The sequence below is a fragment of the Paramormyrops kingsleyae genome, chromosome 19 (genome assembly GCF_048594095.1).
Source record: "Paramormyrops kingsleyae isolate MSU_618 chromosome 19, PKINGS_0.4, whole genome shotgun sequence".
NCBI lineage: Eukaryota > Metazoa > Chordata > Actinopteri > Osteoglossiformes > Mormyridae > Paramormyrops > Paramormyrops kingsleyae.
This window is the reverse complement of record NC_132815.1, coordinates 6797583-6812458: the sequence shown is the minus strand read 5'-3', so window position 1 is coordinate 6812458 and position 14876 is coordinate 6797583. Positions and strand designations below refer to the sequence as shown.

General features: G+C 41.2%; 2 protein-coding genes and 1 long non-coding RNA gene across 3 annotated transcripts; 1 reads left to right on the top strand and 2 right to left on the bottom strand.

Annotated features, from left to right (window-relative positions):
• Positions 1-646: 646 nt before the first annotated feature.
• On the bottom strand, positions 647-2360 carry ttll2 (tubulin tyrosine ligase-like family, member 2). The gene is made up of 3 exons (XM_072703093.1): positions 2312-2360; positions 801-1883; positions 647-669 (listed from the first exon to the last, which is right to left on the bottom strand). The coding sequence occupies exons 2-3, from the start codon at positions 1867-1869 to the stop codon at positions 647-649; spliced, it is 1092 nt and encodes a 363-aa protein (XP_072559194.1). The 5' UTR covers positions 1870-1883; positions 2312-2360.
• Positions 2361-5257: 2897 nt separating this feature from the next.
• Positions 5258-9182, top strand: LOC111836111 (uncharacterized). Its single transcript, XR_002836341.2, has 3 exons — positions 5258-5362; positions 6566-6741; positions 9152-9182. It is a non-coding gene; the product is annotated as an uncharacterized lncRNA (long non-coding RNA).
• On the bottom strand, positions 7556-14366 carry unc93a (unc-93 homolog A). The gene is made up of 8 exons (XM_023797100.2): positions 13902-14366; positions 13031-13212; positions 12021-12250; positions 10656-10781; positions 10282-10493; positions 9481-9616; positions 9206-9337; positions 7556-8966 (listed from the first exon to the last, which is right to left on the bottom strand). The coding sequence occupies exons 1-8, from the start codon at positions 13992-13994 to the stop codon at positions 8665-8667; spliced, it is 1413 nt and encodes a 470-aa protein (XP_023652868.1). The 5' UTR covers positions 13995-14366; the 3' UTR covers positions 7556-8664.
• Between the last annotated feature and the right edge of the window lie 510 nt (positions 14367-14876).

Below are 14876 nucleotides of genomic sequence, written 5' to 3'. Positions count from 1 at the left end.
TAAATCTAGAGTCTTATCTTAATTAATCATTACATAAAAATTAGTTTTCTAGAAATATTACTTGTGTGTTTTGATCACTTTGTGATGCAGCAGGTCACTGAGGAGAGGTAGGTTCCTCAGTCCCCAAAACAGTGCTGGGAAGCTGTCCGTTTTCACCCCCCGGTCCAGAACACCCTCCCCCTGTCTCTTCATTTTGTGGCTACAGGGTGATGCCAACCAAGTTAGTAGCTTGTGAACTTCCTGAACTGCAATCTTCACGTTGAGATTGTCCTTGGAAGCCTTTAGAGTGACCTCATTGAAAGGGAAAGTCAGTATGAAGCCCCCAACACGGGAAGGGGGTTTACCGTTTTCTTGAGATTTTGCACTCCAGGAGAAGGTGGGAAGCCGGTACTTTTGAACATGGATAGCAGGTAGCTTACAAAGACACCGGGATGAGTGCCTTGAGTTCTGCTTGACTCTCTCTGGTAGTAATACTCTCTTGTTTTCCATCACAATCTCTATTTCAGTACAGTGAGGCTGGGTAACAGATTCTGGTAATTTTAAGAGAGGGAAATGTGCTCTTTCACATCCTGGAGCAGTCACTGCATTTGATTTCGAGATGAGCACCAAATTAACAGAGGAGCATGAGGAATCACTTCTGCTGCTCTCAGGTGAACTGATTTGTTTCTGCTGAACAAATGGCAGGGAGACGTTTGAATGTAGACTGGATGGGCTTTTGCTCTGCTGTCTTGGTAGAGATTTTGACTTAGGAGGTAACAATGCTGGTGTGACGGTAGAAGATGGAGATACACGTCCCTGACTGCAGGTCGGCTGGTAACCTTTTTGTCTAAGGACATCGACCTTCTTGTAGTTCATCAGATCAATGAGGTCATTGAGAACATCCTTTTTTACAGTCACATCTGCTGCACAGTCCAGGGTCAATGCAGGACTGTAGTTGACTTCTAGAAGCCAAGGTTTTAAGTTGGCATCAATGAGAATGTCAAACCCAAAAAGCTCAACGCAGTTAGGAGAAGAAGGAACGGATGGGGCTATTGTGAGCAAGGTAAGTGTAACTATATTGTTGATCCTTTGCCAGAGGAGACGCTCATCAATGTCCTGGCTGTGCAGAAAGCAGCGGAATTTGTTCATAGTCCACTTACACCCCAGTCCCACCCTCTGCTTTGCAGTTCTGTAGCAAGGGCCCAATTTGTTTATGCTGGTATTAGTCAGATGTGAAAACGGGTTGTCCAAAGAGGAGAGATTATACCTCTCCGTCGCAAATCGCACCAAGCCGTCCTGATGGATGTAAATGGTTAGAGGATGAAAGCTTTTCACGCAAACATATATCCGAAGGTCAAACTTGTACCCTGATATTAGCAGTGGATTGCTAATATACCTTTGCACGATGACTGGAGAATCATACAGTAAGTCTTTTATGTCCTCAAATATAAATATTCCTCTTCCCCTTGACAGATCTACGGGCTTACAAATCCAGTATCCAGATTTTCCAGTATTTCTCAGTCGGCTCTTTGTGTACTCTGCTAAGAATGCTGTGTAATTATTTGGGAGGATATAGGCAGTTGGGCTGAAATTGTAAAGTGCCGAGCCAAATGTGCCCCTCATCCTCTTGAGGTTTCTGGCTAAGTGGTCTTTGCGTGTGATTCCCAGTGTCTTTGGATGGTGGTTAAGTCTCTGCCAGGGCAGAACATTTGTGAAGTCTGCACTGCGGAACGCTGAAGCCCGCCAGTACAGGTTCCAGTCCCCCTCTTCCTGCTCTTGCTCATTATACTCCATCCAACCGCGCTCCAGAAGTACCTCTCGAACCAGCTGGGGGGCGCTCTCATGCAACCTGAACACCAGGGCAGTCGAATCAAACGTGCGCGCGGCCATGCCACGGGGTGCGTCTTAATAGAAATAATGTAGTTTTCAAATTAATACGTTGTAATTAAAACAAAATCATATTAGTCTATGGTAACAGTTAGCTTACTCAATGTCCGCTATATACGTTGCGTTTATCGTGAAGATGTCATGTCGTCTTCCGCAAATTACAAAATTTAAGCATAACTGGCAAAAATATTCTACCAAACAAATGTGTCCGATGGTAATATTTCATTCATATAAGTTAATGTTTTGGTTTCATTTACAAGGGATGCACCTTGTTTCATATCGTTAATTTAGGTTTATCTATGCAATTACTGGTCTCATATATAAGATAGGATACGCAAGAAGTTCAGCAACACTAAGGAACAATTTTATTTTTACCGGTTGATGCATATATACCTACACCTGTAATATATATTGTTATATGAATGATAATATACAATTAAGGTACCTGCTTGGGAAGTCCGGGCTACTTGATTGTTAATCGCTGAAATGGTGTTTTCCCTTCGTAGCAATTTCAGAAGTGAAAATGAAGACATGCTTTATTCACCGCGAGCCCGTCGGGTTTCTGTTGCTAGGAAACACGCCGAATTCCACACGCGTATTTAACCGGAATACATATTCAACATTTTGCCAGGCTCTCGCATATATATTGTGTTAATTACTCGTTTTAATGTAACTTTTAAATGTTTAGGTAGTGGATGTGTAACACGGTAATTCCTCTCATTGAGAACTCGTTAGTCCGCAGCTTTAATACGAACTGATAAAATAATTTAAATAAATCTGAAGTGCATCGTGAATAAAAACAAGAGACATAATAGTCATTATTAATTTATGTTATTTCGGGCATTATAGGGAATATGGAATATGATTAGCTGATTTCATACAGTCTTACTCATAACGAAATTAAATAGACAGAATCAATCAATTCCGAATTGACTCAACAGGTAACGCGAAATATAATGCAAACAATGAAATGTTAAACAGGTTATTTTGTTGCTAACCGTGTAATATATGCGTATGACAAAACATAATCATGTCTCATATCACAGACTAGATTGGTTATTGGGAAAAAAAAGTTCAATAAACTAGCTCTTATGGCCTAACCTAGATGGAATGCACAGCCATTGCGATGCGCTAAACAAAGAAAGGACAATACAGAATAGCTGGTGGTCACTGGGATAATAATAATAATAATAATAATAATAATAATAATAATAATAATACAGACTCCTTATTTCATAAAGTCATACACTTTGTTTAATGGTGTACCATTTAGCCAAGATTAATCTTTATGCTACCATATTTTTTCTTGTAAAGCCTAAGCTTGTGACGTGGCCATAAAAAAAATCGTATGAAAGCTATTTAAGAGGAAAACAAAACAAAACTGTGGCACGTGTCCAAAGTTTATAGTTATGCTTAAATGGAGTGGACCAAATCATAAAACCACGCAAAATGACGACGTTCCGATGGTAAAAATACGCGGTAAATAGGCCATACTTCGCTCCTCAGGTTTATGTTGAGGGGTGGCATTTGGGCATGGACTGATTTATTTACAGAGTGCTTCATATACCTGACAATTTAAACACTGCACATAACATACTCACATAAAAGAGGTCTATACTAATAAAATAAAATAACAAGTACGGTCACTCTCAAGGAAATACCAGAAGTTGTGAAACCCTGAGTTCAATGACATTGCGTTTATGTTATGTAAGTATTTTATAGTTGACGTTTTACTTTGGTTTTCTTATATGATTTAGCCAGACCAACACATTTTGCACATGCCAGCTAATCTCATGAAATTCACTCATGGCTGATCCTTTGCTTCACCTGTGAACTGTAAACTCCAACTCCACACGAGAGAAGCAAAAACAGGAGCAAAACTGAAGCTGGTGTATGTGAGAAGATAACATTTTCCCCTCCGGTAACCAGAATTTCCAGATTTCTGTCACTGGAGATTTAGGAAAGAAGAGGTCCAGAGAACGAGAGCGAGAGAGAGAGAGAGAGAGAGGTAAACATCCCATTCTAAATCCATAGGCGTCAATATGGAGTTGGTCCTACCTTTGCAGCCATAACAGCTGCCACACTTGTGGGAGGTGCGCTCCAGAAGAGCATTTGTGAGGTCAGGCACTTGTGCTTGATGTGAAGGCCTGGCTCACAATCTCCATTCTAGTTCATCCCTCAGGTGTTTGGTGGGGTTGAGGTCAGGGCTGTGTGGCCCAATCATGTTCTTCCATACCAAAGTCACACAACCATCAACATTGCTTTGTGCACTGGGGCACAGTCATGCTGGAACAGAAAAGTGCCTTCCCCAAAAGTTCCCACAAAGTTGGAAGCATAGATTTGTCCAAAATGTCTCTTAAAGCATTAAGTGTTCCCTTCAGTGGAACTAAGGGGCTGAGCCCAAACCCTGAAAAACAACCACATACTATTATCCCTCCTCCACCAAACTTCACAGCACAATGCAGGCAGGCAGTAAACGTTCTCCTGGCATCTGCCAAACCCAGACTCATCCATCATACTGCCTGACAGAGAAGCGTGATTCGTCACTCCACAGAACTTGGTTCCACTGCTCCAGAGTCCAGTGGCAGTGTACTTTACACTGCTCCAGAGTCCAGTGGCAGTGTACTTTACACTGCTCCAGAGTCCAGTGGCAGTGTATTTTACACTGCTCCAGAGTCCAGTGGCAGTGTACTTTACACTGCTCCAGAGTCCAGTGGCAGTGTACTTTAAACCACTCCATCCAACACTTAGCATTTCATTTGGTGATGTGAAGCTTGCATGCCGCTGAAGGCCATTCCAGTATTTGAACTGGGGTTAAAGCCAGAGGAAGTTTGTAACTCTCTGTTATTGAGTAAACAGAGCCTTTGATGACTTTTATGCACTATGCGCCTCAGTACTCAGGAACCCCGCTCTGTTACTTTACATGGTCTGCCAGTTTGTGGCTGAGTCTTTGTTGCTCCTAAATGCTTCCACTTACAGTAGCAATAATACCACTTACAGTTGACCGTGAAATTTCTAGCACAGAAGAAAAAGTCATGAATTGACTTATTACAAAGGTGGCTTCCTATGACAGTACTAGGCTTGAATTAACTAAGCTCTTCAAAATGACCCATTCTTTCAGAAATGTTTGTAAACCTGACTGCATACCTTGGTGCTTTATACACCTGTGACAATGGGTCTGAATGAAACACCTGAATTCAGTGATTAAGAGGTGTGTCCCAAATCTTTTGTCTATATAGCTTAAATACACACACAAAAGCTTATAGTACTGTAAGTTAATGGGAGAGGATATTTTTGCAAAGCATGCTGAAGGTAACCATGGATGAGGTTTCCAAACCTTTCGTCTCATCGCTCTGTGGCTCAGCTTTTTGTTTGTGGTTACAGATTACCTAACGCGACTGCTCACACGGAGGTGTATCTGGAATAAGCTGCCACTCACACTGCAGTACAGATCTGGGGTTAAGATGCTGTCATGGAAACAAGATAAATGTGGAAGGTAAGTGAGGAGGGAATGTATACAAATACCAAGGAGGGTGTTTCCTTGTAAGAACAACGTCAAGGACAACATTAGCATTTAAACCCACTGACATTCTTGTGTGATATTGAGATGATGATTTGTTTCCGGTTCAAAATAATTATTTTCAGTATTTTTAGGATCATTTAGCAGGACAACAACGTAATCAGATTATGTTCTTGAAATAGAAATTAACCAGAAATTATCAGTGTTGGGCATTTCCGGTCCAGAAGCTACAAATCCAGACCAAGATTTTGTTTCTACCAACAGTCTGACTGTGACTCTTTATGCTGAACTGGTTGGTAGAAACAAAATCTTGGCCTAGATTTGTAGCTTCTGGACCAGAAATGCCCAACACTGGAAATTCTAACATTTTTTGTTTAGTCCAGGCTCATATTATTGATTAGCTAAAATGTGTTCAACTTAAATTGTTAGTTTTTAAAAATATGTACTTTTTTGAAGACAAATAAAATATTTTTATATTTTTAAATCATTTTAGGTAGCCCCTTTCCTGTCAGTGTCGCCATGAATATTGGACAAAGAATTTACGATAAGGGCAATTAATGTTATACAGTAGTGTTTCCCCATCCGGTCCATGTTTTTGCTCCCTCCCAGCTCCCTGCCACAGTCCACCCATCCCAAGGACTGGATTGGGAAACACGGCTGTAAAGGATCATTTCACTGCAGCAGCCTTAATTCTGCACTTCACTTTGGTGGTGTGTGTATCATCTGTTCTCAGGCTTTAATGTGGTTTTCGCTTGTGGCACCTCTCCATCCCCTCCAGGGGGACAACCAAACCCCCCCCAAACCCCCCCCGCCCAAAAAAAAAAAAAATTACTCCTTTGCATACAGAGGGTTCATTGGCTAAATAAACAATGTTCCTTCGTCTTACCGGGAGCTGGGAGCGAAAATGTGGACTGTGCTGGCAGAGAGCTCGGAGGGAGCAAAAACATGGACCGACTGTGGGTCTCTGAGGACTGGATTCGGAAACACTTATACAGTAATAAAGATCTGAAAGAAAGATTTCAGAAGACGATGGTGGGGAGACAACAAAAACTACATTAGTTGTAGTGTCCAAACACAAAAAAGTCCAAATAATGATAAGTATGTACTATTCAGAAGTATGTAGGCACTGTGAATACTAATAGTGCAGAGATGAGTCTTTTGCTCTGCCCTCTGTAACAGCAGCCAGTGGTGGCTGGAACATCATGCTGCAAATGTGTGGACAGTCGAGGTTACAGCCCTCCAAGCAGGTTAGAACCCACAGAGAGAGCTCAGGCTTAAAGGAGAGGAAATGTACAGTGGATTACTGCACTCATTCATGGAGAAATACAGCAGCAGCATCTCAGGCACTATTTAAGGTAAGTTACGTGAAAATAGCCTGAACTGAATGCCAAAAAGACATTCCTGATATTAGCTGGAAGTAATAGAGACTGCCAGCACATCCGTGCCATTACTGGAAAGCTATAGCTAGGAGTCCTATTTCTGAAGGCTTTAGTGCTTTATGTGCTCATTATAATTATTGGAGAAATTGCCTGGCAGCTGAAAAAATCCAGCTCACCACTAGCATGGTATTCTAGATAGCATGGTGCACAGTGTGTGCCTTCAACATAGTTACTGAGCTTCATACAGGCCTGTAACTGCCTCTGAAGACACATATAGCATAAATAGTAAGAGCTAAACTAACGAGACAACGGTGTAATTATTATGAAGAAATTGTTAAGGCAGGTCAAGGGAGTCCTGCCAAAACAAATGTTTTATTTATATTCATTCCGTGATTCATTCGGTTTGTTTCTGAAATATATTCAGCTGAGTAATATGCATGTATGTATGTTTAACCACAATGCATCATAACAATATTTGCATGTAAAAACAATAGACTGTAAAACCCATATGGGAGGTAGAGAAGCATCATTTATTTGAAATTCATTTTGTTTAATAATATAAATGTAAAAACACTTAGCAGCCTTAATTCAAAACAGTGGTATTTAAATGGTATATATAAGTTAATATTACAGTTCTACCACTGGCATCCCATCCAGAGTGTCTGCCCACTGAATTATCCTGAGATTGATGAGACAGGCTCCAGTATCCCTCTATGCTGGACCAGTCCTTGTATTATGTGTGGATATAATGTGATAATATATAAACAAAAAAAACCCTTTTGTGCCTGCGTAAGGCTATGTAATTTTATTTGAAGTCTTTACAAGATTTGATGGTAGAAAAGTATACCTTTCCCATAACACTTATGTTTAATGTTTTAATACATCACACTTTAATCCATCCATCTTGCATAAGAGCTTATCTAGTACAGGGTAGAATATTAACTTTGACATTAAGGAAGCATATCGTTGTTATGTATCCATCAATATTCTAACCGTTTCTTGGTAAGGGATGGACACTCGCAATGGGACAGGATGCCAGTTCATAACAGAGCACACACACACATATTCACACAGTTATACACTATGTCATATATCAATATTATTTTATCATTCGTTCATTTCACATTCATGTTACATGAAATACTTTAACTCACTTTAATTCCATCATAAATGCCTTATAAAATTAAGTTAATCTAATGTCAGATTCTGAATTAAACCAGTAAGCCCCATTCGAAGGCCCAAGTTTGCAGAGAACATACAAAAGACCACCCCGCAGTATTTCATTGTATAACACAATTCACGTTTCACTTCATATGTAAATCCAGACTCTGGCTGTAAACAAAATACCATGAAATCACCGATTTCGATTAGCTGTACATTCAATGAATATCTAAGTTTAAGCAGTCCTACTTCTTGTAGCACAACTAAATGTCTAAAGTTTGTTAGCCTTTGCGCATTATTTTATATAAAAATTTAATTGCATTGTGGAAATACTATATTGCTTTACCGCTGTGTTCCCACGTTACAGTGCATGTACTTTTTTCCAAAGAGAGATCTTACGATTACAGCCGTCACCAACCCAATACTACCCACTGCAGTTATAGATGTCCAGTGATGCATACTGAACTGTGCACAATAGTTACATTTTAAGCCTTTCATATTTAATTAGCATTAATGTATGTTTAGCCTTAATTACTTCGTACGCTGTCCATTTTTGCTGCCATAGTGAAGGAAGACGAGAAAATGTTAAAATTGCTTTCTGCAAGGGAAACACATTGTTTGAATTAAAGTTTAAACGTTTCAACTATATAAAAGAAATTGTTACAAGCAAGCCTTTGAGACTCTTTAGTTAATTGGAGAGGGCTCAAAAATTATTCGAACGGTGGGCATGAAACTCATTTACAGCGGAGTTTGCGCAAGGATCGTTGTCTGTGGACCGTCAGAATGCAGTTCTTTTTCTGTCCATTTATCTGTGTCTCCACTGTACTCTACGCTTAGAGTAGGATTCCTGTGTTCCATGTATTCCACCCAACCACAGAGTAGCATGGAAAGTATCAGAACCGCTATCAAAATGTAGAGCTTAATGTCAAGGCAGATAAAGTTACTGTACGCGAAGGCAATGACAAATCCGACGGACTCCCACATGCGATAGTTGGCAAACGCTGCCTCCTTGTGGTCAGGAAAGAGAACGCCATAGAGAGCTGAAACGGAAATAAAAACGTCTTACTTGCATATCATGAAATATCTAATTTCACCCACTCAGCAGGTGCCCTAATCTGGCGGCACATACATGACCAAAATAGCGAAAAACGTTAAATGTTTAGTCATTCAAAAACGAACAAGCACAAAAAAAACAGAATTACAAAGTGTCACATCTGCATCGTAGGTAATATCCAAGCGTGCTGGACAACATAAAGTGAATAAGAAAATCGGAACTTGCCGTTGGTTTGCGTCTGCCAAATGGCGTCAGCCAACCCCCAGAGGGCGGGAAGCACAAAAAAGACAGGTAACTCATCGGGATGAGGCTTCCAGAGCAAGAAGGTCAGGGCACCGGCGAAGTTTATTACCGCGGCTGTAATCGAAGAGAGAAATAGGAGACTGATGCCAACTAGACATGGTAGCTTATTTTTATATTGGTCAAAGTGTAAGTTTCATCACGCGATCGCTGGTCACATGACCCTCGCTTTAAAGCTATCTCTTTTGAATGCTCCTTACCGAAGGTGAACAGGGCGAATCTTCCTGTGTACTGGGACAACTTGCCAACAGTGAAGGAGGATACAGAATTGGTGGCACCAAAGCAGATCATCACGTAGCCAACGAAATGTATTCCCAGGGCGCAGGTGACGTAATACTGCGGAGGGAGCAAAAAAAATCACACAGGCCGCTGTTGTTAGAAAAAGGCATCAGAGTCAAAATCCATTTAAGCGGGGACACGTAATGTGTGCCACCTTCTGTAAGCTGTCAGGTAAATACCAGAATGTCAATGAAAGGCAGGAAGTGCTTGTCTGGGACAGATAAACTACATGAGAGCAATTTGGCTCTGAAAACCAGTGGATCAATGCCATGTCATTCACTTCTCACTGGGTAATTTATTGCTTATTACTGTGACAAACCAGGTCACAACTGACAGCACTGGTAGGTATAAGGGCCTCATTTCTCCAGGGCCAGATTAAGCCTTCACAGTACACTGGGCAGGGATATTTTTTGCACCCCCTGCCCCATCAATATACTCCCTACTCATATGAGCATGTCATGTAGGAGATGACCAGACATTAGCCTGTTACTAGCATAGCATAGCATAACTTATATATATGAATACATATATTTCCATGACTTTATTGGGCCATCTTGTGCTGATCAGACCGAAGACAGTCGCCTAGTTTGCCTGTGCCTGGATCCGGCCCTGTTTTTCCTCAATGACCGGCCTCTTGAAACTAGGCAATAGCAGAAAAAAAGAAAATAACGTCGGCGAACGTTTTGCGATGGCAGCGCCTCGGCGATGCGAGCTTCCCTCACCCTGGTGTATTCTCCGGCCAGGAAGCTCTGCTCGAACCCACTGTACATGGTCAGCGGGATAAGGAGCAGCTGTCTCCTGTCTCTGAGGTGTTTGAACGTCGCGAAGAAGGTGCTACAGAAGGGCTCCCGCTTGTCCCTGAACTGCTGAGCTTTGTCCCTGTCGATGTTGTCCAGAAAAACCGCCACCAAGATTATGGCAAAAATTCCAACCCCTGGAGAGGACGACACAGACGGCACCTGACATCGCAGCTCTACCCGTGAGACCGTTCTGCGGGACACTTTAGCATGCACGTACAATTTATCTTAAACAATTTTAGAAGAGAAGCAGTACACATTAAAGTCAAATGATTGCGATGAGACATGCTGATGTTTACCTATGTAACAGCCAAGTAGGATGTTGACCAGGGATTGCTCTGGGGTTGTTATGTTGCCTGAAGTGGTGGAGTTGTCCAGACAGACGCCAGTGCCACAGGATTGCAGCCTGTCATCTGGGATGTCAGCTTGGATCAATAGAGTTAGGAAGACACCTTTGGTTACTTAACGGTAAAACTATGTGTCCATCAACATAAGAAGATCAGAAGATGCACTTATGAATAATACTATTCCAAGAGGGTCTTAGCTGTTGTACTGCTGATAAAAACAATGAGCACACTGTTCTGTCAATTTAGTTTGACCCATAAATCATGTGTTTGTTTGTTTGCGTACCAAATGATGTTTTCTAGGAACTGGAATCCTGCATTCTCATTAATGTGTGATGTACTTATACAATATCAGGTAAAGTGATTCACAGTGGTGGATAGTAACGAATTACATTTACTCGCATTACTTTAATTAAGTGGTTTTAAAATCTGTAATTTTACTTAAGTATGTTTCGTTTGATGTATTGTACTTCGCTACAATGTAAATCATATATGTTCTGAGTAAAAAAAAAAATGTAAATTAAAAAACACTTTAAAAAGTAACTAAGTAACTTTTACTCTGAGTAAATTTTAAATGAACTATTTTTTTACTTTTACCGGAGTAGATTTTTAGACCAGTAATTTTACTTGTACTTAAGTAAAATTTAATCGAAGTAATAGTACTTTTATTTTAGTGTTTTTTTTTTTTTTTTGGTGATTTGAATTATTTAATTAGTTTCATTTCAAATTGTCTTTAATCAAAAGCATACCGTGATAGCCAGAAAAACGTTCTACATGGACATGAAAACCCTATCCTACCTCATAAAGAATACAGTTCCTGACAGCTCTCTCACTAAACGTAAATTTGGATAAAAGCATCTGCTAAAAAATCCATCCATCCATTTTCTATACCTGCTTGTCCTGTTCTGGGGGGTCCGGAGCCTATCCTGGAGGCTACGGGTGCAAGGCAGGGAACAACCCAGGATGGGGCGCCAACCCATTGCAGGGTACACTCACACACCAGTCACTCACACACCATTCACTCACACACCAGTCACTCACACACGCACCCCTATGGCAATTTGGTAACCTCAACTGGGCTCAGCATGTTATTGGACTGTGGGGGAAAACTGGAGAACCCAGAGGAAACCTCATGACAACATGGGGAGAACATGTGAACTCCACACACATGGAGCCAGACCAGAGCCATTAGGCGACAGTCCTAACCACTGTGTCACCCTACTGCCCTCTGGAAAAAACGTAAATTCTAAAATCAAGTATCACTACTGAATGACAGTACACAACTCTGTGGGAAAGAATAAAAATTCACTTTTTCTTTACCGATTGATGCGTCTTGACCGAATATTAGTGAGGACATGAGGTTCCCCCAGACGGCTGACGACTGGAATATCAGGAAGAAGATCCCGAAGTAGTGGTTGATGACGTCCGGCCCTTTCTTCCCATCTCTTGCTGCCTGCTGGTTTCCGCAGGTTGTGAGGTAGGTGCACTTGGCAGACCAGAGCGGTGAGCCTCCCAGACCAAGAATCACGGAGGTGGCCATCAGCGCAGGCCTGCCAGGACCGGCACGGTGGAGAGTTATCACCCTAGGGTTGGCTTTCCTTTTGACGTCCACCATATCTCAGCTAACATCTGTCAATCTGGTACTTTCACATTTTCATCTGCGTAGTCTGACAAGCTAATGTCATGCCAAAGGATGTTTCTGTTTATTTATCTTTGATATTAATTACAAAACATGGTTACAGTCAGGGCTGCACATAACTGGTAAGCAAGTACGCATCCACCTTTAAAAACGATACGTGCGACAATCAATTGTTCGTAAAAGCGCAAATGCGTACTTATTTTATGTGAATTTGCACTGCTATGACAAGAAAATACCTTGCATTTTAACTAGTATACCGAAAATGAAGTCATGTTAGCATATAAAGATTAAAATCCATTATATTTTGTTTTCATACCAGCGCAAATGCAAATAAAATAAGCACACATTTGCACTTTTACAAACAGTCGATTGCCGCAGGTATCGATTTTACGGGTGAATGCGTACTTGCGTACCAGTTATGTCAATCCCTGGTTATAGTACATGCTAAGACAGGACCAAGTTGGAAAGAATCTTCTCGGGGAAAAGATTTATAATGGAATTAAGACTGACATCAAAGCCAACAGTGAACATGAAATATTGGGTCCCCAACTCAAACCAATCCAATTATGTTGCCCATTTTTTAGGGCCCCAGTTAATCAGGGGCCCTTGAAATCATCCCACCTCTTCATGGCACCCCTGAGTTCAATGTATACTTATAGAAGAAAGTATAGTTGGTAGATTATAGATATACCAGCCAGGGAAGAAGTTGCCCAATGAATAGGCCACATAGCAGCCCATCGAACCCACAATGGTCCACTTGCAACCCAAGTTCTTGATGAGGATGGGTGGCAAGAACATGGAGGACAAAATGATGGAAGCGTAGATGACACTCAAGGAGGCCACGCCCATTCCGTCTTGTGCATTCAGGCTGCTCTGAAATGTGACACCAGATCACACTGAGTTTGGGTTTGTTTTAAGCATTTAATTTTGGTCACTGTAAAACAATTCATCCATCTCCTTATCCTCTTTAACGGGCAGCCTGGAACAGGACACAAGGCTGGGGTACACCCAGCTTGGGAGGCCGGATCATTGCAGAGCACACCCACAATCTAAGAACAATTTAGTGATGGCAGTTTGATTGCATGACTTTGGACTTCAGGAGGAAACTGGAGAACCCTGAGGAAACCCATGCAATGCAGTAAGAACATGCAAATTCCACACAAACTGAGTGGTGGCAGGATGCAAGTCCCCAACCCTGAAAGTGTGAGGTATCAGTGCGACCTAAATGAACCACCATATTGTGCTACTGTAAAAGCCTGCTGTTAAAACATTAGTCAGTACAACTGCTGCAGAACTAGTGCAAGGACTGACCTATGTCAAGCAAAAATACACATAGAAGTTTCTGTAAAAATATTATAATGCTCAGAATACCCTGAGGGCTCGATAGACATTGTGGGGAACATTAATTTTGCTAAATAAGAATGCCATATAATCACTAATTTGTGAATAGCACTGCTTAAAATAATTTCTCATAAATAAATATAAACTGTTGAAACTTTAAGAATTTAAATTCATGGGTTTGAATAAATATAAAGAATCATTTGAAGTACGGTATGACCTACCTGTAAGCTCTGCAGTCCCCCATATGCCGTGAAAAGGAACAGAAATCCAAACGAGACAACCAGGACATTCTTCAGGTTCCTGTCTATATGCATGTTTCCCTAAAGTTCGTAGACAGCCTTTTTTTCCCAAATGCTCTTCTGTCTTGCCAGTGTCTTTTCCCAAAGAGGCTGAGAAGGAACAAAGGTGATCGCTGGTTGCAGCTTACTGTAAGTGATCGCGGGATGGACTACTGACTACTGCGGGCTCTTTTTGTTATCAAGCAATTTAATGATTAACGTCATTCCGTCTTGCCCTATTCATGTAGGACTTTAATTTGTCTGTGTGTGTTCTTGTAAGCGCAGCGTTATTGAGTTAGACTCATCGTGGGATGGGCATGTTTCAGCATATCTCTCTGCTTAGTCTATTTTTGATGTTATCGACTTGGAGTGTGTCTATTGCCCAGATTAACTCATATAATCTCTTTGCAGTTATTGTAAATAGGAATGAAGCGAGCCGGTGTTTAAGGAAAGACTTTTTGAACTCTGATGACCAAACATATTCCACACCCCCTCCAGAGAATCCTAGGGGGGCAGAGTTGGTGTTGGGCCCTACATGGATCCATCCCCCCCCCATGGGGCTCTTTTGAAAATCCTGAGCGGCATTGGCATGCCTGGTTATATAATGTGCATTAAAAGTGAAGGGAGGAATCTGCTTTATGGTTCTTATAGATCAGCACAACATAGTTACAAGCCAAGCGTATCCATGACGACTGGAGTTCATTGCTACTATCCTTATATATTACAAAGCTATTTTCCACACCTTTAAAGATATCATAATGTATCTAGTCCATTCCCTCGCCATTCATCATTTTAAAGCTCATTAGACCTTAACTAAAAGTTAAACGCATGTATCAATCACAGTCCAAAAAGCTTCCAAACCTTTCCTGCATTTTTTCATTTATTATTCAAAGAGTAAGAATCATTGCCGTACCAGGG